Raw genomic sequence first — 21602 nt, forward strand, 5'->3', positions numbered from 1 at the left:
GGGATCATCGTGCGGTGCACAAAAACAACCGTCATAATCTCTTGTGCAACACTGACACGCAGGGCACAGGTGGGCAACGCTCAGCGATACTATCGCAGGGTATCGACCCAAACAGGACGATACCTTGCGATACAGCCAACAGCACGACATTGCCTCTACTGCATAGTACACGTTGCGATACGGGAACAAAACGTCTTCATCGATTATTATTCACAACTCCGAATTACTGAGGCGCCTCAGAAGACACAACGCAAGGAACCAGCTGCTCATCTCTCATATCAGCGACGACTTTGCCTCACGCCCCAGAGTCTGTTTTCTCGACGAACCTCCCTCCAAACTCGTTGCATGTAAATCCCCGGACACACACCACACCCACGGCTGGCCGCTCTCTCCAGCCACGAGCAACAGCGTTCACACAACCCCACGTGGGCTCACCGGTCGGCCAGGTTGCAGATGCGACTCATCCCCGACACCAGCGAGGAGCCTGCTGGTGACAAAGAGACCGGCCGGGTGGCTCACGTCATTCACCTGCGATGTCGCGCGGCGCTAACGACTAAAACTGCTCTCGCCTCCATTCGGAATAAAAAAAAATATTTGAGGGCAAATCATCAGGCGAGTAAAAAATAATGCACCGTGGTACGGCCTCCCCTCCCCCCCCACAAACCCGATGCCGCCCATCGACAAAGCTGTCACGCGGAAAGAACATTGCCGATTTACTACCACTTTCTGAGGGGGGGGGTGACCTTTTTTTTACCTGACACGATGAGGGGCTGCGAGGTGGGCGAGGAGATGGTGGTGGTGGAGGTGCTGGGTGCCGGGGAGAGCAGCACGTGGCTCATGCCGGGCGAGATGGCGATGGGTTTGGACGGGGTGGACGCGGCGAAGCGGGACTTCCTCGTGTGCGCAGCGCCGGCAGCAGCAGCAGCCACAGGCTGTCGAGGAGGCGACAGCTGCACGATCTGCGAATCCACACGGAGGGCGGTACAACCGGCGGGGGGATGGGGGCGGGTGGGGCGGTGAGGAGAGACGGCAACGTGTTCTCAAAATGGCGGGCTAATATGGGGGCGGGGCACGATCCATTTTCTTAACGAGCCGGTGGAGTTTTATCGGCCCTAGGGCCAGGCGCTGTCACGCGCCCTCGCCGCCTCACCTGGTGAGGCAGCAGCGACAAAGTCCGCGGAGGAGAACCCAGCACGGACAGCACCCCCACCACGCCCTGCAGCACGGGGCGCACCAAGAACGTAGGGCCCGTATCTAGACACGCGGGCAGAGACACAGCAAATGTCACTGGACAGACACACTCGGCTCAATGGGCAACGTCCCTCCTCCTCTGCTGCCTCCGGTGCTGGAATTCCTGTCCACCGAGTCCCATGAGCTCGGTGTCTCTCGGTGTCATTATGAATACTCCGAGAGACACTCAGCCCCGGGGTTTTGGACTGTCTCAGCAGTTCTATCCAAATATCGGGCAAAGCAATGAAACCATAACTAAACTATTTATTTATTTTACCAGGTATGGCCCACTGAGCTAGTGAGCTCTTTTTCAGAAGCGACCTGGCCACAAATGATAGCTCAACAAAGCAGCCAAATAGTCTAAACGCATATCGATTCTAAATTTGGAGGGAAAAAAACAGAGGCCTCGGAGAAAAATCCACGCGACCACGGGGAGAGAGACATGCAAACTCCAATATACAAGTATCAGGGTCGGAATTGAACCTACAACTCTCCTGTATACCAAGCGAGGTAATTAACATTGATGCATCCCTGTAGAGAGAACCAGACCCAGGCATTGAAGCCAACATCTCAGGAAGGATCCCTGAGCCTCTCACACCACCGTTACAAACCACCTGCGGGCAAGAGGAAAGGCTTCAAGACAAAAGGGCTCAAAAACGTAGGAGGCCGGAGGTGACGGCATTGTCTTCATTACGGCCAGTAGCGGCCCGGCCGGTGCCAACGTGGCACCTACCCGGCGACGTGATGATCCCTGGCTGTAACACCGTCCCGCGCATGGTGATGTTCTTCGGCGGCGATGTCGTTAGGAAATGGGTGGCGGTCGACACGGTGACCGTTGCCGCGGGAACGGCGATGTTGCCCATGGCAAGTGGCGGGGGATGCCGCGGCATGCTCGGCACCAGGGTCCCCCAGAATCTGTCCGTCGCGATGGCGCAGAGTGGCGCGTCAGCGTTCCTGGAGACGGTGACTCCGCAGACGGCAGTGGTGGCTAACGGGGTAGAGACTGTTTGACAGGTAGACACAGAGACATGCAACGTAGAGACATGTAGACCACGCTGGGCAGTTCGGGTCGGTAAAGGGGAGTGTGACCTGGACCGGTTAAGACGTCACTCGCCACTGATGTTAGCAGCCACGGCTGGGATCCAAACTCGGGTGGATGGATTCATAGCACGGCGCACGAACCACTGCTCCCTCTACGAATTCTCCAAAAACCTTGAAGTCTCCACGAACTCTGTGCCTGTGAGTTGCATTCGCTAGGTGTGCCCACTGGGTGGCTGCGCCTGCTCGTTGCCTGCCCGCACTCACTGGCTGTGCCCACTCCCTGGCTGTGTGTACTCGCTGGCTGACCTCTGCATCCGTGTGAACTCACCAGGGGGTGGCGCGGCGGCCAGCACGTGCAACCGCTCGGGAGTGGATTGGTGCCGTTGACGCTCGCCGCCCCGTGGTTGCTGGGGGCAGCGTCTGTCGGCGGGAGGCAGCGCTGCCCTGATCGCCGGCGCCCCCAACGGTGACGCCATGACCACGTGTCGCTCCGGCCTACACCGGGTAGCGGCACGCGACAGCGGGTGAGGTTCATCGATTAGTACGGTTGGCTACGTATAGTACGAAAGAAGTTCAACGTACAGTGGAACCTCGGTATACGACCGCTTTGGAATACAGTGGAACCTCAGTATACGATCGCTTTGGAATACGTCGAATTTGGTATATGTCGTGTTTTTTCGAGAGAAAAAATGTCTTGGGATACGACGTCTTGCTTGGGATACGACGCGTTTGCTAGAACTTGTATGGGTCGGGATGAGTCACCGTGTACAGTACCCGCGTATGCCCGTTCACGACTGAAACAAAGCGAGAGGGGCGGGGTGGCGTGGGGGAGAGGAGCGGGGCACGTGGGGGAGAGGGGCGGGGGACGTGGGGGGCTGCCCCCATGGAGGGTGGAGCCCCGGGTCGGGCGCGCGAGACGTGCGGGGTTGAGGCACGCCACGTGACCAGCGCAGCTGGCAGCAGCTCGGTCATGTGGCTTCTATATGCATTTTAGTAGTTAATGTCTAAATTATTTTATACAACCCCATTAATGTATATGCCATATAAAATATCATTTATTTTCCTTTGGAACGGATTATTTCCTTTCCCTTTATTTCTTATGGGAAAAAATCGTTTGGTATACGTCATTTTCGGTATAAGTCCTACCTTCTGGAACGAATTAACGACGTATACCGAGGTTCCACTGTACATACATAGACTCTTCAGTGCAGCCACAGATATATTCACAAATATGTACACCTCCGCGATGAAAGGCGCTATATAAAGATAATTATTGTTATAAATATACAGCACATAGGCAACAGCCCTTTTGTCCATCCACTGCTGGCTGAGGGCCTCCCCATGCTATGTGGAACATGTTATCGTGTTTCATGTTTATAGAGCACCTTAGTTCAAGGTGCTCTAGAACAGAGTGATTTAGATGGCAGGGATGTGCAAGGGGCGAGAAATTAGTGTCCGTAACAGAGGGCACGTGGGGTCACAAAAGGATAGGAGAGGGACGGGAAGGAATGGAGGGGTGAGGGGGGGGAAAAGGAAGAGAATGGGTGATAAAGAGGAGGCGAGGCTTTAAGAGAGGAACAGAATGAGGTTAAGGAGTGGGACTCTTTAACGTACAGGGGCAATGTTGAGTCTATGGGCAGTGTTGAGTCTATGGGCAGTGTTGAGTCTATGGGCAATGTTGAGTCTATGGGCGGTGTTGAGTCTATGGGCAGTGTTGTGTCTATGGGCAGTGTTGGGTCTATGGGCAGTGTTGTGTCTATGGGCAGTGCTAAGTCTATGGGCAGTACTAAGTCTATGGGCAGTGCTAAGTCTATGGGCAGTGTTGAGTCTATGGGCAGTGTTGTGTCTATGGGCAGTGCTAAGTCTATGGGCAGTACTAAGTCTATGGGCAGTGTTGGGTCTATGGGCAGTGTTAGTCGATGGGCAGTGCTAAGTCTATGGGCAGTGTTGAGTCTATGGGCAGTGTTGTGTCTATGGGCAGTGCTTAGTCTATGGGCAGTACTAAGTCTATGGGCAGTGTTGGGTCTATGGGCAGTGTTAGTCGATGGGCAGTGTTGTGTCTATGGGCAGTGTTGAGTCTATGGGCAGTGCTAAGTCTATGGGCAGTGTTGAGTCTATGGGCAGTGTTGTGTCTATGGGCAGTGTTGTGTCTATGGGCAGTGCTAAGTCTATGGGCAGTGCTAAGTCTATGGGTAGTGCTAAATCTATGGGCAGTGTTGTGTCTATGGGCAGTGCTTAGTCTACTTAGTCTATGGGCAGTGTTGTGTCATTGGGCAGTGCTTAATGTATGGGCAGTGCTTAGTCTATGGGCAGTGCTAAGTCTATGGGCAGTGCTAAGTCTATGGGCAGTGTTGTGTCTATGGGCAGTGTTGTTTAATGTACAGGGGAAGTGGATGCCAGTGGTAGGGTGCAAGGCGGGAAAAAGAAAAAAAAAACAAGATTGGGCACAGGGAGTTAATTTTACCATTCTTCACCACGCTGGTCAGTGCGGGTTGGTTATCTTATTTAACCGTCTACTTCCTCGCCGTGCCCTTTGCAAGGGGCCTCACCTGCACTGCTGGGGGGTGAGGGAACTCCCTGGACTGCCGGGGTAGTGGTACCCACCACCCGCATCCGAGGTCGCGGCGCTCTCGCCCGTGATGGACAACACGGCGCTCCGGAGCTCCACATCGCTGGCCCACGCGCCGCCCGCCACCTCCCTGCCCGCCGAGTCCGGCGCAGCCGCTGCCACCGGTGCCGCCGGGCGGCGAGCAGCCTCCACGGACGCCGGCGCTCCCTCAGAAGCACCCGGCAGGGAGGGCCCCGCGGGAGTCACGGCGGAGGCGGGAGCGGCCGCCGCAGTCGCGTCGGCCAATTTCTTCCCCTTCGCTCTTTTGCGCGGATGCTTCTTCTTCGCCGGCGTCCCCGTGGCGCCGTCGGGGGCGCCGCCCGCCGCACCTCCGCTGCCCCCCATGACCGACTCGACGTTGGCACCGTCTCCTTGCCCGACGGGCGCCGCCGCTTTAACCCCCACGGCCGGATCGACTACGGCGCCCTGGCTTCCTGTGGTGTCTTTGCCGGCCCCGTGCTTTTTGAGGGAGACTTTGGGGGAATTTTTTCCACTCGATTTCGCGGAGGATCGGGGCCTGCCCAGCCGCTTGCCAGGGAGCGCAACTCTGGTGGGCGGCTTTGCCCGCTTAGATTTTGCCGCCCTGCCGTCGACCGGTTTATCCCGCACCTGCGTGCGAATGGCCGTGGCGAGGGTTTCATGGGCGAGGTGGGCGGGAGGCATCGGGACACCGCACGATTTGTCTGTGGGCAACCAAACAAACGTTACAACCACAAAGCGCGATTACTCAACGGCATTTTGTGACATTGTCAAATGTCACAGTCTCAACGTTTTATTTTGTAGTGTTGTACGTCAACATATTTTCATTTTATCTTCAAAAACATTTTTTTATTTCTAGTAGCCCAGATGAAGTAGCATAAGGTGGTGCATTGTTAACACTTGTGTCTGCACTCCTATTCTGAATGGGTTTCCGACAGGTTTTCCAGTTTCCTCCCACATACAATGCCAGAATTAGCTATGAAACTAATTTTCAAAGATGTCCAGTAAGAAAACAGATAAGGAATTATCATTCGTAGTAGTATGTAAAATTGGGTGAAAGCTCCACCAGTGCTACCCTAGTTGCCTGGAACTCCCTCTCACTATGCGTCCAGTCTATGCACACTGATACGGACAGATGCATTGTCAATGTTATTAGAAACCCCCATTGCATGTTGACAGAGCTCAGCATTAGTCGGACATGACTAGAAACGTATGTTGAACTTCTGTCGCATAGTGCGTAGCCGACTGTGCTAATCGAAGGTGCGGGAGGAAGACACCAGACTAAACACACTAAAAGAAACCCCTCCTCCTCTACTCGTCCAGGCTTCCGACTTCCCCTCGTACTCGGAGCGTGCCCGTCGATGCTCGTGACCTCATCCACGCACTCACCTTGCGCCTCCCCCGCTCGCCCTTCATAAGTAAAATCGCACTTCTTCTGCAACATTCTCAAAATGTATTTCTCCCTCGCTGCAGAGCGCGTGAAAGCAAGCTGAAGGACAGCGACGCAAGTGAAGGCGGTGGCGTCAAGCACGAATATAATCCCGAAGGGCATATAGTCTGGCTCTATGAGCCTCAACTAGGAACACCGAGCCCCATTAACCGTTTTACGTTCCGATGATGTACGTGCCCACACGCCCTGCCATGTGCTAGGGTGAGTGGCAGAGTTTGGCACCAGCTATCATAGAGTGCAGTCGTGTTTGCGATGAGTACAGTGTGTTAAAAAACAGCGGTGCTACGCCTCTCTAAAAAAAATTAACGCTAACCACTTGCGTGTTCCTTGATTCAGGAGTGAACGGGACCCACCCTGCCACTTGCAGACGCCTCGGAACGGGAAAGAGTTAACAGAGGGTGCCTTGGGCACAAGGCTTCGTTGGGGGTACATATTTGTGAGTTATACGGTGGACGTCAGAGGGCAATAGTTGGTTGTAATGTGCATCTTGGGACTGTTCTTTCTGTTGTTTTGCTGCCTTGCCCAAGTCTGGGAATTGGTGTACTTATGCAATTTTTACTTAAACTTGATCTATTTTTACAAATTTATATTTAGCGATTTGCTTACCTTACCTATACTTTGCACTCCCATCGATTTTTGTATTGTGTTTGTTATTGTAACTTTGACCCCTTGTCCCTTCTGGACATCTGAGAAAAGAGCTTCATAGGCTTATCTAATTTCTCCAGGATAAATATTTTGATTCTACGTTGCCACGTTGATGCCCCAACCTTAATCGCACTGTTCAAGCGTGGTCAAGTATCCTCAATTAACTCCCACAACCCGCACGGGAGGGAAAGCCCTCATCCAGCGGTGGACTCAGAAAAGAGCATGTACAAGAATCGGTCAGGTAACCACCGTCCCTTGCCATTGCTGCCTTGCACCACTACCAGCAGGAAAGGAACTTTTTACCCCCTTCAGCGTGCTTTGAGAGGTCAGTTGGACCCACAAAGGTTCATAATACCCCTAAGGTGTAAATCAGAATCTATCCCTTGTTTGCACCTCCGGTTAGCACGGATGGCTACGTACGGTGCGCGAGAAGTTCAACATACGTACACAAATACACGGCAGTACCGCAGCAGCAGCCGCCCCCAGCACCGGTGGAGACTGCCGTGCGGCGCCGCCTGCACGGGCGAGGACTCACCATGTGACTCGTCCCCGAGGCACACCTCGCCGCCCACGTCCTGGTAGTCGTGCGTGCACTGGCCCTGCTTCCTCACGTCGTCTCCCTTCCCTCCATCCCCACCCTTCCTACCCTCCCCTCCGTCTCCGGCGTGTCGCTCCGTCTCCTCCTCGCCCATCTCCGTCACCTCCTCGTGTTGTCGACCCTCGTCAGGGTTTGCGTCGTCGTCGCCGTGGCAGTCAGCGCCACCCAACATCTCCTCCTCCCCCACCTCCCCGTTGGCCGCCCCCTCTTCTGCCTCATCCATCTCCTCGTTGCTTTCGTCTTCACCTCCCGACGAGCCGCCCTGCGTTCCTGCGCGACCAACCGCACAGCGACCCGACTGCGGTGAACCACACACCCTCGTTGCGAAGTCAACGGTGGTTATCCTCGATGGAGACGCTTGCGCCTGCCACGGGAATTTCTGCCACTGTGGCTCAGGACTGTAAAGGGCACGAGAGAACCGAGAGAACCGCCTCCATGCTCATACGAGCAGATCACCTTCCCCTGGACACAAACGCAGTTTTCGTCGCTGGTAATGATGGGTTCAAGGCCTGGAGTTGAACCCAAGGTTTGTGCCAATATCGCGCACTTCATTTTTTCGGTTTCGCATCTGCACAGACTACCCGTGCTGACATTATTTGTACATTATCAAAATCAAATTGCAGGTTTTTTTTACTTGAATAGCAAGTCATCAAAGATGTGATAGAGTCAATGTGCTTCTTTAATTGAGAAAAGGTTGCAACAACTTGGGAAAAAGACTGATAGTGCTGTTTGTCGCTGGCCTCTGGGCCTGTGCTCAGCAACTGCTTTTGAACGCAAAATCCCCGTGGCCAGGTGGCCCCCACCCACCCAAGTCGAAGAGCTGGAAGAGGGAGTGGAAGGCGGGGTCGGACTGCATGAGCGTCACAATGTCTCGGATCGACTCCCGGCTCATGTTGCACTCGCCCTGCACACGAGGGGGGCGGGGCGGGGGGGCACGGAGCATGGGCGTGAAACAACAACAATAGCGGCAGCCGCCTTTTGCCACTAAGTGCCGTTGACCCCAGCACAACGCTTGTGCCAGGCGAGGTGCACTTTGAAGTTGTCGCGTGAAGTGCTGGCAGGTCAAGGGGCAGACCTATGTGCCATGGGTTGACTGCCTGAGATGACTGGATCATAATCAGAAGATGTATTTATACTGGAAGAATCCAATGAGCTATAAAGCTCTTTTTCACAGATGTCCAGTAGGAGATCTGACTGGCAGATGCACCACCTGTGTTGCCCACGGTGACAACTCGCTGTGATCTAGCCGCCCAGTGCTCTGCTCATTGTTGGGCGTAAAGTAAAGACAAAGATCCCCTTGTTGGGGAAAGTGCTGTTAGCGTGCACCTACCAAGGCCGGAACGCCACACGAGAGGGTGGGTGGCCAGCACCACGCGCAGCCGCCTTTTGTCTCCCCAGTGGTGATGTTTACACAACTCAACAGGTACCTAGGGGAGGCCCAGGACCTGTTTAGATAATCACTAGTGTTGGCCGTAAGCGGGAATCAACCTCGGGTCACCGGGTTGGTAGCGCAGCGTGCTAATGGCTCAGCGAGTGCTCCCCACACGCATGCACACACACACGCGTGCAGGCCTTGCCTTCACGACCATAGCTTCCAGACTTCCACCTCTGGCACCAAATGGCAGCGGGCAGCGGGAGGATAGGAGATGTGGAGGGAGAGAGCGGGAGCCTCACTGCAGATTGAGCGTGGGGACTCTGCTCCTAGGCTGTTCCTGGACTGGCAGGACGCAGCTCCAAGTGGTCATGGAAGCAATGCATCAGTTGCGGTTCCTCTCCACCCGTGACGATTTTACCATTTCATATGGCCTATTGAAGAGCGTAGAGCGTCTATTAAGAGATTCGGTTCTAAGTGATTTAGCCACTCAATTTCTTTGAGTGGTGGTCCACGGTTTGGAGCATGTGTAGTGACTGTGAATGTCACTGTGTGGTGCCGCCCTGCGAGGCCACGGCGGATATGTTGGCATTATGTGTAGCCCGCTTGCTGGGCGTAGTACCAGCCCTAGCGGGGCTTGGGTGAGCGCTGGCAAGCGCAGAGGCACCACGTACAGTGTGCGGTGCGGGCTCTCGGTGAGGGAGCCAGGGTTACGTTGGGGCATGATATGCTGGTTGACCTGCCGACACGTGACTGGATATTGGAGGGGGGCCACCGGTGGACGGGGGCCGCTGGGTGGTCACGTGGTATAGAGAAGCTCTCGGGAGCCTTCGGGAAAGAGCTCGAGAGATCTAGAAGGTGGGCGGGGCGAGGGACAGAGCCAGCCCCAGCCCGGGCCGATATAATGGGGGCCCCGTGTGGGGCTCGGGGTTATTGACCGTGGTTTGTGCGGATCCGGTTAAATGTCACCCATGGAAGACGGGAGTCCGGGCGGTGTGGTGCTGGGGTCGCTGATCAGGTGTTTGTTGGGCCCGTCGCTTGTTTAAGTTAATTCTGTTTAAACTAAACTATTTTATTATCTCAGGTAAAGCCCGCTGGCCAGGAGATCCAGCCACACATGACAGCTCATCAAAGTGGCTGGCATGATCGTGTGGGAATTTATAGTAGCCAAATAATCTAAACCCGTGTTTCTAAACGTGGAGGGAGAAACTAGGGAGAACTTGCCAAGTCCATATATACAAGCATCTCGTCAGGGTCGGGATCGAACCGACGGTCACGGTGGCGAGATGTTATCTTCCTCGCCTGGTATGCAGAGGATCGGGGATTCAATCCCAACCCTGACACCTGTGTACTTGGAGTTTGCGTGTTCTCCCCATGGTCGCGTAGATTTTCTCCAGGTCCTCTGTTTCCCCCCCCCACATTTAGAAACATGCATTGAGATTATTTAGATTATTTTGCTCCGATACATTTCCACATGATAAGCCACTTTATTGTGAAGAAGGCTTGCGAGGACTTTGTTGTGGCTTATCATGGTCGCTTCTGAAAAATAAGTAAATACCTCAGTGAGCTTTACCTGACAAGATAAAAAGTTTTGTAGTATTTAAAAAAAAAATTAAGCGATTTGTTTACCTTTCCTATACATTGCACTCCTATCGTGTTTTTGCATTGTTTGTTGTTGTAACGTTCTGACTCCGTGCCTCTACTGGACATCTGTGAAAAAGAGCTTCATAGCTCATTGGATTCCTCCGGTCTAAATAAGAGATTCTGATTCTGAAAAAGAGATATGTAGCTCAGCGAGCCTTACCTGGTCAAATATAAATAATTGTTTCGTTTTTATAATGTCGCCAGGTGGGAAATTGAATCCCTCCACGCGTGTCGTCAGGAAATGTAATCGGCCGCACTTGGGAGAAGGCTTGCGAGGACGCACGGGGGCCAGTAGACGTGTTCTTCTCGCTGCCCATGCCACAAACTGACCTGCAGGTTGAGGAAGTCTTCAATGGACTGCGGATCACCGTTGTCCGCGGAAGGTGCCGACGGAGTAGCCACCGCGTCCGTCACCGTCACCACAGTCTCACTGTGATAATCGAACAAAACTCAAACATATTCTTGGTTCTTTCGGTAAAGTCACGTAGAAGGGAAATAATAAAATAATAAAAATTAAACAATACAATTCTCACGACGTTTAGATTGCAACACAAGCAATCATCATCAGGTGTGAAAACTCAAGTAATTTGAAATATACACCGACATAACCCGTGTGTGATACTTTTGTCAATCTACTGCTGGATGAGGGTCTCCGCCCACACCATACGGGTCCGAGGGGGGTTATTTGGCCATACGTCACCACATTGTGTTATTGCTGGCTGTGAAGTCTGGGTTTCTATGCCTTCTTTGGGTCTCGACGCGATTCTACGCAGGTCTATAGGTCTCTCTGTCCGGGTCTACGAGTCTTTATGTAAACCTAAAAAAATAATGACAATGTAAAGCCTTCTATCATCCATTACCAGATGAAGGCCTCGGTATCCTAATATGTAGTATGGATGCTGAACTTCTTCCGCACCGCACGCAGGAAACCGTGCTAATGGTAGGTGCAGGGAAGAACATCAAACTAAACACAAAAAGTAGTTATCAATAAATGAGTTTTCAAACTAGATTTAAAAGTGCATAGCTTCAGTGGCTTCATGTCGCAAGAGCGTTCCAGACGGTTGCAGAAAATGGGGTTATTTGACCATACTTCTCCATGCTGGTCAGTGCCGGTTGATGGTGGGGAGCATAGATTTGGGGATAGTACAACAATGGATTTTCTTGCACAGCCCTCTGCCACAAGTAAAGTAGTTCCACATCCGCACAGCCACGCGCACAACAACCCGTTGCGTGTGTGGTGGGCTGCCGATTCCACTAGCGCGATAGGGTATTTATTATTTACCATCGATCTATGCGTGTGCGACATATTCGATTTCACACGAAAAGCGGTTGTTTTGCGCTGCTGCTTTCTATCCCCTTCATTGCTCTACTTTTGTTACATTCCTTTCGCTTTTCTCATGTTTGTGGCCTAGGTCACTCTTGCTAAAACAAGACTCCTCTATACGGGTGTCTTGAGTTCTCACCGCCAAGTTAAACAAAATAAACCTGAAACTTTAACGTCCAAGAGCTATCCAGGTTAAAGCCTGCTTAGCCTCTGAGATCCGATGAGATCGAGTACATCGGTTGGCTACGTATGATGTTAAAGAAGTTCAACATATTTTATTTTTTGGGTTAGGTCACGTAAATAAATGTGTCGTTAAATCCGCCACCAACCAACACAACCAATTAGTAGGTTTGTCACGTAAACAGAACGTGCCAATTCGTTACTAGTACAGCACACCAGTGTGTTGGAGAGTAAACCCACATTTACAATTCGAGTACCGTGATGTTTGGCTGACAATTACAACCTGCCTCATCAGGCGATCTAACCCAAAAAAAACTATTTTATGGATATTGGTCGTGAAAGCCGACGTGTTAAACATACACACATACATTGCAGCTGATATGCTCATACATTTTTTAAATCAAATATTCAATACTGTGGATTTACACAATACTTTGGGATGGGGGAGCGTGTGCTTGTGGGGTGGCTGGGGGAGAGGGGTCGGTTGCATAATGATCAAACCTAATCTGTGTTGTTCAGACCCTCCACCACCCAACACCACCAAACAAATGAAACTCTCTCACATACAAGCGTTTAATGACGTGACACTTTTTATAATTTATTTGCTAGGGAAAGGCACAGGAGGGGGAGGACTTGAAGCTGCACTTGGGCAGCGTGAACAATTACAAAGCAGTTCCAGACGACAGGGGCAGCAGAAGAGGGGCAGTGAACTCGCGCTGAGCGGAGAGCGACTCAGGGTTATGGCAGTAGGCACTGGCTGCTCGTGTGGAAAGTATAATTAGAGGGGCAGAGACAGATGACATGCACGCATTGAAATGACCGTGTCCTGGCCGTGAGATTCACGAGCATGTATCATTGGCGTAAGAATAAATTATAATCGGTGAACTGTTAGATGCCTGCAATGTTCTGAAGCGTAATTTGGTGGGGGGTAGATGGTGGAGAGATAGAATGACAAAGTTCTGGAGCAGGTTCAGGAGGAGAGAAGTTTAAGAGAACAACCCAGGGAAGGCAAATGATGTGGATTGGGTGGCACGTTCTCAGAGATGAGAGTTTAATGAGAGAAGTTCTGCAAACGTGTTAGGAAATAGGTCAAGAGGCCAAGAAAGAAGCTACTGGATGACTTGAAAGGAAGGGGGGATGGACAGTGAAATGAAAGACCTGACACTAAGCAGAAGACTAAGAAGAGAGGCAGATGGCGATGGGAGAGGAGGAGTTGAGAGGGAAGACTATCTGTGTCAGCCCATGCCACCACCTCATCACACCTATAGAAGACTTGGTTGATGTTCTCAGCCAGTTTCTCCTGGAGCCGCGAGTCGCCCAGCAGCGTCTCCAAGGCTGTCTCCAACACTTGATGCTGCACGCCCACACACACACCAATACCAACACAACCGCCATTCGCCACTTAGTGACGGTGACGTCACCACGGCGCCTGTTGCTAGTCCAGGTGTAGTTTGAGGCAACGTTAAGTGTCAAAGGCTCGCTGACAGGTTACGGGGCAGACCCAGGTGCCACAGGGTGACCAAATGAGCTTACTGGCAGATACACCAGCTGTGCCCCCTACCATGCCAACACACACACACGGGAACCTTCTCACAAGCACCACCCATGATCTCAATGTTGATGGCTCATTCCTCTGATACGCCCATTACTAGCCGCTTGAACCCTGTAAGAGACCCTCCCCCACCTGTCCCCACCGCCCGCACTCACCCCCACCGCGACGGGCTGAGGATACATCAAACAACGGCTTAAGTTCTCACCAAATATTTCCCGCGTCCCGGGAAATCCGGGGTAGGTATGTGACTAGTAGCCACAGTCATGACAAGAGGTATACCGAAATTAAGCAATCATAGCTTGGCACCTCACCGACAGACTCTCTGCGGTCATTTCCAGGGTGGCTCCGTCTTCACCCCGGTCTTGAACTGAGAGTGAAATCGATAGTTTATGCGCAGAGCTGCTGCTGCTGGGGCTGGTGGTGCTGCTGGTGCTGCTGCTGCTGCCGCCACTGCTGCTGCTGCTGCTGGCAGAAGACGCCAAGATGCCAGGCGCCTGGCTCACCGGGTCAACAATCTGTCTCACCAGAACTCTGTTTGGGGTTTTGGTGACATCATGGGCAGGACAGACGACTTATTCAGAAAAGCGCGCGGAGTTTTAAAGATGCGGCACCAAAAACAACTACCCCATCTTATCTATGGGACCTTTTTGGCAGTATCAAAAGGATGAAAAAATTTGAATAGGCTTTATCCCATTCTGGCAATAAAACAGGAAGTGTTAAGATGTTCAAACACAAAATAGATACATATTGCAAGGTATCAAGTCTGCATGAACCAAACGTATTTGTGGTGAAACATGCAAACAAATGTGCTCTGATAATGTACGCATTGTGTTGAAACTGATTGGCCTACACCAGAGGCCGCCTTATTTATGGCTTTGTGTCTCACCAGTGTCAGACCAGATAATGCCAAAAGGCAAACAGTACAAAGGCAATGTAAGTATCAAAGTATTAATAGCTCGGACTGAGCAGTTATATCTATGGAACCTTTTTTCCAGTATCAGAGCATATCTGTTTGCAGGTTTTGCCACAAGTATATGTGGTTAATGCAGACTTGATGTCTTAGAATAGGGACTTATTTGGTGTTCCAACATTTTAACACCTGTTTAACAAATGCTTTCACGACCAATATTATATTAACACCTCCTGTTTTATTACCAGAAAGAGTAGAGCCTATATATTTTTTTTATCTGATCTTATTTTGTAGATATGGGCACGTGAGGCCACTCTACGCGAGTCACATGCTTTCCGGTTGGGTGTGACAGCCACAGATCTTAATACGAGGCAAGGACTTGGCACTGGCAACCATGTCAATGCGTGGCGAATGCAGGGAGTTGTTGCAGCAATCGAGGAATTTCATTTATTTGGTATAGGCCTGTGAGCCATTTGGCTCTTGAATCGGGTGCAACCGCAACAAACAAAAAACAAAAACATGAACAAGAAAACATCTTAAAGTGACTATGTGCAAACAGAAAATCCAGGAAAAGACAGCAAAATATTCCAGATAAAGCACCGTACATCAACGCTGTGTGCAAAAATCCCAGTGGAACGCAAGTCAAACAACAACAACAACCACAAGACAACTTAGATTAAGGCCATCAGTCGAACTCCGTACTACAACAAACAAATATGGCCAAACCAAAAAACATTTTCGAAATCACCAAAATAAAGCTATAAAAGCAATGTAACAGTGATCATAGGAACTGTGACCGAAATTTCACAATAAACGACATAAACAGCATGTACCACCAAACCCTGCAGCCATAGCTGGCTGCATGACTCACTCCACAACAGCATGAGCATCAGTCAGAGTATCAAAAAATTTCAATGCACCTTTAAGATCAGCACACTAAATGAAAACACAGATCATACTTTGCAACGGTCATCCAGAGCGATGACAACACACCGGTGTGTTGGAGAGTAAACCCAACAACATTTACAATTAGAGTATGCATTTCACTGGTACTTACAAGCAGTGAAACATGAGGAATTCCCCCGCAATTCTGGCTATCGCCTGATGAAACTGGTTGGAATAACCAGCGAAACGTCGTACTTGAATTGTATATGTTGTGGGTTTACTCTCCAACACACCGGTGTGCTGAAGTAGTAACTAATTGTCATGTTTTATTTACGTCACAAACTTTACTTATTGGCCGTGTCAGGTGGTGGCGAGTTAACGACACATTTATATTTACGAGATCCAACCCAAAAATACTTCTTTTATAGATAATTGTAACAAATTAAAAACTCCTCGTACTACGTTGCCTTAGCTTGGCAGACCTTCCAGAAGAAACCTTGGAGACACAGCCAGTAAGTCGCGTGTTAAGGTTCTTAATCTGTGAATTCTCTTCCAGTTCCATTACACTCTCCACACAACGAGCACCACGTGACTCCACGGAAAACCTACCCGGATCGCAGCACTGTGCTGGACACCTCGCGTCCTCCACTCTCCCTGCTCGAGAGGCTGCTCCCGAACCCTGCGCACGTCGGAAAACAGTGTCCGGAGGCAGCGCAGCGAGTACAACGGTATGTGAGCTAATGGTCGTGGCCCCATAGCGACAATTTGCTGGGTTCGATTCGAGACTCGGGTGCCGTTCTCCGCGCCGTTTGTACGCTCTCTCCCCTCTCGATCGGTCAATCGGTTTTTATTTTACACGCTAATATCGCCCTTATTAAAGTAGGAATCAGTGCACATTACGGCATACAGGGGGCACAGAGCAAAAGGAATGCAAAAAAAACCTGTCATGATCTCAATGGCTGTTCTGCATCTATTTCCTTCCAGATATAAACTTTCCATCTCCCATAGCTAAATAAAAAAACGTACAATGTATAACTGCTATTGGCCAAACATCTGAATGCGGAATAATTACCTACAAATTCCAACGGGATTACACAGCAGCAACATCGCCCCCTACGACAAAAACTTAGCACGACCCTGCTGAAAAATACTTTAGAGATTTGGTCATACTTTCCTGGGCAAACAATTATAATAGTAATAAACATGGTAAATTATTGTAGTGGTTTAATGGCCATCCATTATGGATGTGAAGCTCCATCGATTCATAAATTATGCTGACCGCAAGAGGATCAAATTGAGTTATGAAAGAACCGAATATTTGTTTATCTTGCACAAAAAACACACAAATATTCCTCGGAGGCGAATTGAATGAACAAGACGAACCAAAACAGAAGTTAATGGGAAGTGGCGTATTCCATGCCCAATCACAACTCTCAAGATGCACTGGGTTTTGGGAGCTCAGGAGTTAGTCCTCTCAACCTGCTCGAGACGCTATGGAAGATCCTTGGAAAACAACAGGTCACTGTATAGTAATAATGACTTTTTATTTTTATTTTGCATAGTTATTCATGCAAATTGCATCTCCAAGCGCCGCGGAATTTGTAACGTGTTCAGTTTTTGCACCGGGGCGTTGCAAAGCACAGACAAGCGCTTGGGGAAGGCAGCCAGAACGGGCTGCCTTCCCCAAGCTCCGTGGTTCTCTATTTGGAAGTCCGGCCAACGCCACGCACGAGTGTTTCTACGCATATTAGGAAGGCGGAGAAGCCTGGATGGTGAGTCGTCGACGAAGTTCGTGCCATTGGCAAGTGCGAGCGCTTCTGCCGGCGCATTCGCGGGTTTGCAATACAGCCCCATATCGGCAGCCTTCCACAGCAAGCACTGTCCAGACTCTAGCAGCTTAGCACAGATTGAGCACTTTATGAATGCTTTGGTCAAAGCCACACAAAAAAAAAGTACAAACGTTTATTGCTTTAATAAATTATCATCGTAAATAAGCAGATCTTTTGTGCATAATTCAATGCGTTCATCGTAAAAAGTAAACCACTTCAACCGATCCAACTACACGCGCGCCCATCGGGTGAGCTCGCCTCACCGGCAAGTATCTTCGTGGCGGGCCCAGCCTCGGATGGGTCAGCGGAGCTGCCCAGCAGTGAGCAGACGTCCGCTGAAGGCGTCGGCGTCACGGTGGCCCTGGGCCGCAGGACCGAGCCGAGCGACGACAGCAAGGCCTGCCCCGGCATCGAGGTCCCCGGCGCCGACGACGGCGGTTGCACGGGGCACGCGGACGGTTGGGCCAGCATGTACGTGACGGCCGTGCAGTCGGAGGGCGGCGTGGCGAGCACGAGCGGCAGCTGGACGCCGGCCATCGCGGGGGGATTCGGCTCCAACGATGGGAGCGACGACGACGACGGCGCGGATAAAACCGTGGACGACGACGGCGGAGAAATCAGCAGCAGCGGCGAGGAGGAGGACGAGGGCATCAAGAGCGCGGCCGACGCGGTGGCGGAGGACGCAGGGGTGAGGTTGGAGGTCGAGGTGTGCGGAGCCCGGGGAGGCAGTGTGCGGGTGTCGACGGCACTCGCCGTGACCAGGCTCGGCGTGGACGCCGCTGAGCTGCCCTTTGCGATGGACTTCGCCACCGACGCTGGGCGTACAAACAGGAGAGGGACACGGTTGACCTCGGCCACGGGCCCCCTGGGCCTCCAGGCACTAGTCCCGAGAGCCAGTGCTGACGCTGGGCCAACAAGACATGTGGCCAAATTAAAATCTTAACTTCTACTAGGCTACTGATGATTTAAGTGGGGAGCCGTGATGGCGAGATATTATGCAGGAGGACGTGGGTTCAATCCCGACCCTGACGCCTGCTGTATATTTGGAGTTTGCATGTTTCTCTCCCCGTGATTGAGTGGATTTTTCTCCGGGTCCTCCAGTTTTTCCCTCCACATTTCGAATCAACATGCATGTAGAGTATTTATCTGCTATAAAATTCCACGTGATAAGTGACTTCGTTGATCTATCATTTGTGACCAGGTCGCTTAAAAGAGCTATACAGTTCAGTGGGCCTTACCTGGACAAATTTAAACAGGTTTAAAAAACATTAAAAGGTTAAGTGGCCCAACTCCATGGCTGGTGTAGGGAGAAATGCTTTAGTCCAACCTAGGATGAGGAACAACACTCTGAAATGCAAGGCAGATTCAATTTTGTATTACATTTAACGTTTATATTCATTTAGCGTGTAAATAGGAAAGCCTCAAGATTAATTTTCTACATTGGCCAATTCCTTCTGAATTAGAGTTTTTTGCACGTGGTAGGAAATGATATTCACATAAGTCTGTGCAGTCAGGTCAGGAACCTACTTGTTGTACTTACTTGTTGTACTACCTCCGATTAGTACGGTTGGCTACGCACAGTGCAAAAGAAGTTCAACATACATACATACGATGAAGTGTGCCTGATATTCCCGCATTTCACTGGCACCAATTATGTACAAAACTCTTTTTAGTGACACGGGGAAGTGACTTCCGCCAGAATGTGGGTGATAAAAATGTAAAAACCATTCTCGCAACAACGGCACTAAAAATAAATCGCCATTATTTTTAATGTAGCCGTCATTTATTGCCAAGGTTCACTTGATGCAGAAACGTTCGATACCTGGCTCAGGGAGGCGACTGGAATGCGTGGCGAGACGCACGGAGGAGCCGCCACGCTCGTCTGCTGAAACCTGCGACCCAGACGCGTTCTGGTATTCTCTACGCGGCAGACGACAACACGGCACTGGTGAGCAACGGCACTGGTGAGCAACGGCAGACGTCTGTCGACTTCACAGCCATGCGCAAAACGACAACGCAACGTGGCTTTAGAGAGCAATCTGAATGTACGGAACAGTGTATGGTGATGCTGCGTTAGCACAGGTGCACAAACACAAATAATTAAGAACTACACATTCGTCGTGAAGAAAAAAGATGTCATCGGCGATGTTTCTGAAAATGGCGCTTGATGTGCTACGATTAAGTTAATATAATAAAATGTCGCCTTCTATATATTTTTTCCCTTTAAGGCAGTGTTATTGATGATTGTGCTGATTTGGTTTGAATGTAGCAGTTCACCAACATTGGTTTAAGCAAGGCTGACTGCTGATGAGACACTGAATGTTGGAACTGGTCCAGTTTGCTTACAGTGAACCAATGCTGGTGTCAGTGGTTATAGTAAAAAAATCCAAGAAAATCCAGTCTCAAACCTGCTTATCTTGCAAGGTCTGATGGGATTGGATGCATTCTGGGCACTTTGGTCAAAGACTTATTTTTTATATCAGTACAATAACACCCCAGTTTATGTCACGGATGCGTTCCTGAAATATACGATTATGAATATCGAAACGCGGCAAATCAAAGCGATTCACAAGGTAGTCGTAGCTGATGGTGAAGGCGAAGGTTGAGAGGCGACGGATAACGAGAAAAGATGGACGATGCTCTCAGCGACATAAGTGTGGGGTTGAGGCGACGTTAATCGGGTGGCGGTGTTGATAATGAAGCGACGACGTTTTTGCGAAAACACGAAAAAGGGCGAGACGTAATAATGGCGGTGTGCCCACATATTTTCACGGACTGTGACTATTTTGATGAATAAAATGGTATGGTTGCACACAGTTGTTGTTGTGTTGGGTTGTCACTTTCCATCAAGTGAAAGACACACACACACACCTGATCTGTGTGAGCAGTTGCTCCAGCCTCTTCCATAGCACACACAGGACCCCCGCCGGATTGCTCGACACATCTGCCGCACGAGCAGACGAGCAGAGAGGCGGTCACTTCAGCTCGTGCCACACGGCTCAGGCAGGGACCTATGGCTACGACTCGACTAATTTTATTTTACCAGGTAAGGCCCACCAAGCTATATGGCTTTTTCAGAAGCGACTTGGCCACAAATGATAGCTCGACGAATTAGCTCATCATGTGGAAATGTATGAGCTAAACACTCTAAACGCGTGTTTATATGAAGGGAAAAAAAAGAGGACCCGGAAAAAAATCCACGCGGCCACGTGGGGAACATGCAAACTCCAAATATAGAGGCATCAGTCAGGATCGAACCCACGACCTCCTGCATACCGGGTGAGGTTAACATCTCGCCATCGTGGCGGCTTGATGAGGTCGCCCCTCGTTGGGTTTTAACTAGGCATGTAATGAGTAATCAATGTAGGTCTATGCGTTGCAAATGTTACGTTTATGCTAACAAAACTAATGTAACAGAATGGGGCAGACAATACCACACTAGACAGTCTAATAATACACAGAAAGGAATTTCTTGAATCAAATTTTAATCCTAAATGCATAAATTTGAATCGACTTTCAAGGACAGAGGGTGAATCGTTGCTTGCCTAGTTTTAATCGAACCGATTCAGTGCGATGAGAAGGATTCAATCCATTTCAAAAGTAAAGTCATTATCATCGTCACGCACATTCAAGAAGCTGGGCAAACCACCGAATTCAGGAGCTTGTTGTTTAGGAGTTTGCAGCGTCAATTGTGCTGTCCTGGGTAAAAAAAAATGTCTCCTGCAAAATGAGCCCAAGGTGGCACTCACCTCCATTTATGGTCATGAGCCATTGGTGTAATTTGCATATTCTTATGGTGGGGTTATGGATAATATTGTTAAATATGTTCACGATGCCACCACGTAAATGGAATCCTTGGATCGTGAGGCGATGACTCATTCATGGGACAGTCATTGCAACATTAAAAGTATTTGTGCGCTTTAATCAAACTAATGGCTGGATGGACAAGCAAAAAATACAGCGCTCTATTGAAAAGCAATACACGGCAGCAATGAGCCACGTCAGAAGTTGCAGTGATGAAGAGTTTCCCGTATTGTCTAATCAGTCACTCATTTTATGATGGACATCAGCATAAGCAATACATTCTGGCAGTGAGCAATTTCATCATCATGAACAAGCACATGATTTATGATTAATGTAGTTGTACCCATTGAGACAAAATTATTTTCTGGCATGACAGGACTTGCAAAGTCATCAAAATCAATCCATTGCTGGATGAAGGCCTCCCCCAAGCTGTTGTTATGTATCACGATGCCGAGATGTTTTACGCCACCTTGCCACTCAACACGAGATGGTTTCATCACTCCATTTCCCGATCAATAATGTTATTGGGTTAAGGCACGTGGCAGTTTTAC

At 50.2% G+C, this 21602-nt stretch overlaps 1 protein-coding gene across 3 annotated transcripts in view; it reads right to left on the minus strand.

The window, feature by feature from the left end:
• The window catches only part of LOC144734176 (uncharacterized), a 30501-nt gene that overhangs the window by 4776 nt on the left and 4123 nt on the right, over positions 1-21602 (minus strand). For 2 of the 3 annotated variants that reach the window (XM_078616255.1, XM_078616253.1), the window contains 15 exons: positions 20119-20191; positions 19070-19167; positions 17511-18062; positions 16028-16097; positions 13935-14154; positions 13334-13425; positions 10898-10997; positions 8359-8455; positions 7489-7821; positions 4821-5562; positions 2600-2766; positions 1964-2233; positions 1151-1254; positions 755-959; positions 436-487 (listed from right to left, as the gene is read on the minus strand). In XM_078616255.1, the coding sequence (XP_078472381.1) occupies positions 436-487; positions 755-959; positions 1151-1254; positions 1964-2233; positions 2600-2766; positions 4821-5562; positions 7489-7821; positions 8359-8455; positions 10898-10997; positions 13334-13425; positions 13935-14154; positions 16028-16097; positions 17511-18062; positions 19070-19167; positions 20119-20191 (3175 nt within the window). The remainder of the gene's footprint in view (positions 1-435; positions 488-754; positions 960-1150; positions 1255-1963; positions 2234-2599; positions 2767-4820; positions 5563-7488; positions 7822-8358; positions 8456-10897; positions 10998-13333; positions 13426-13934; positions 14155-16027; positions 16098-17510; positions 18063-19069; positions 19168-20118; positions 20192-21602) is intronic. The other variant, XM_078616254.1, reaches the window with a different exon arrangement.

The sequence above is a fragment of the Lampetra planeri genome, chromosome 50 (genome assembly GCF_965212315.1).
Source record: "Lampetra planeri chromosome 50, kcLamPlan1.2.h2, whole genome shotgun sequence".
In the NCBI taxonomy this organism is placed as follows: Eukaryota; Metazoa; Chordata; class Hyperoartia; order Petromyzontiformes; family Petromyzontidae; genus Lampetra; species Lampetra planeri.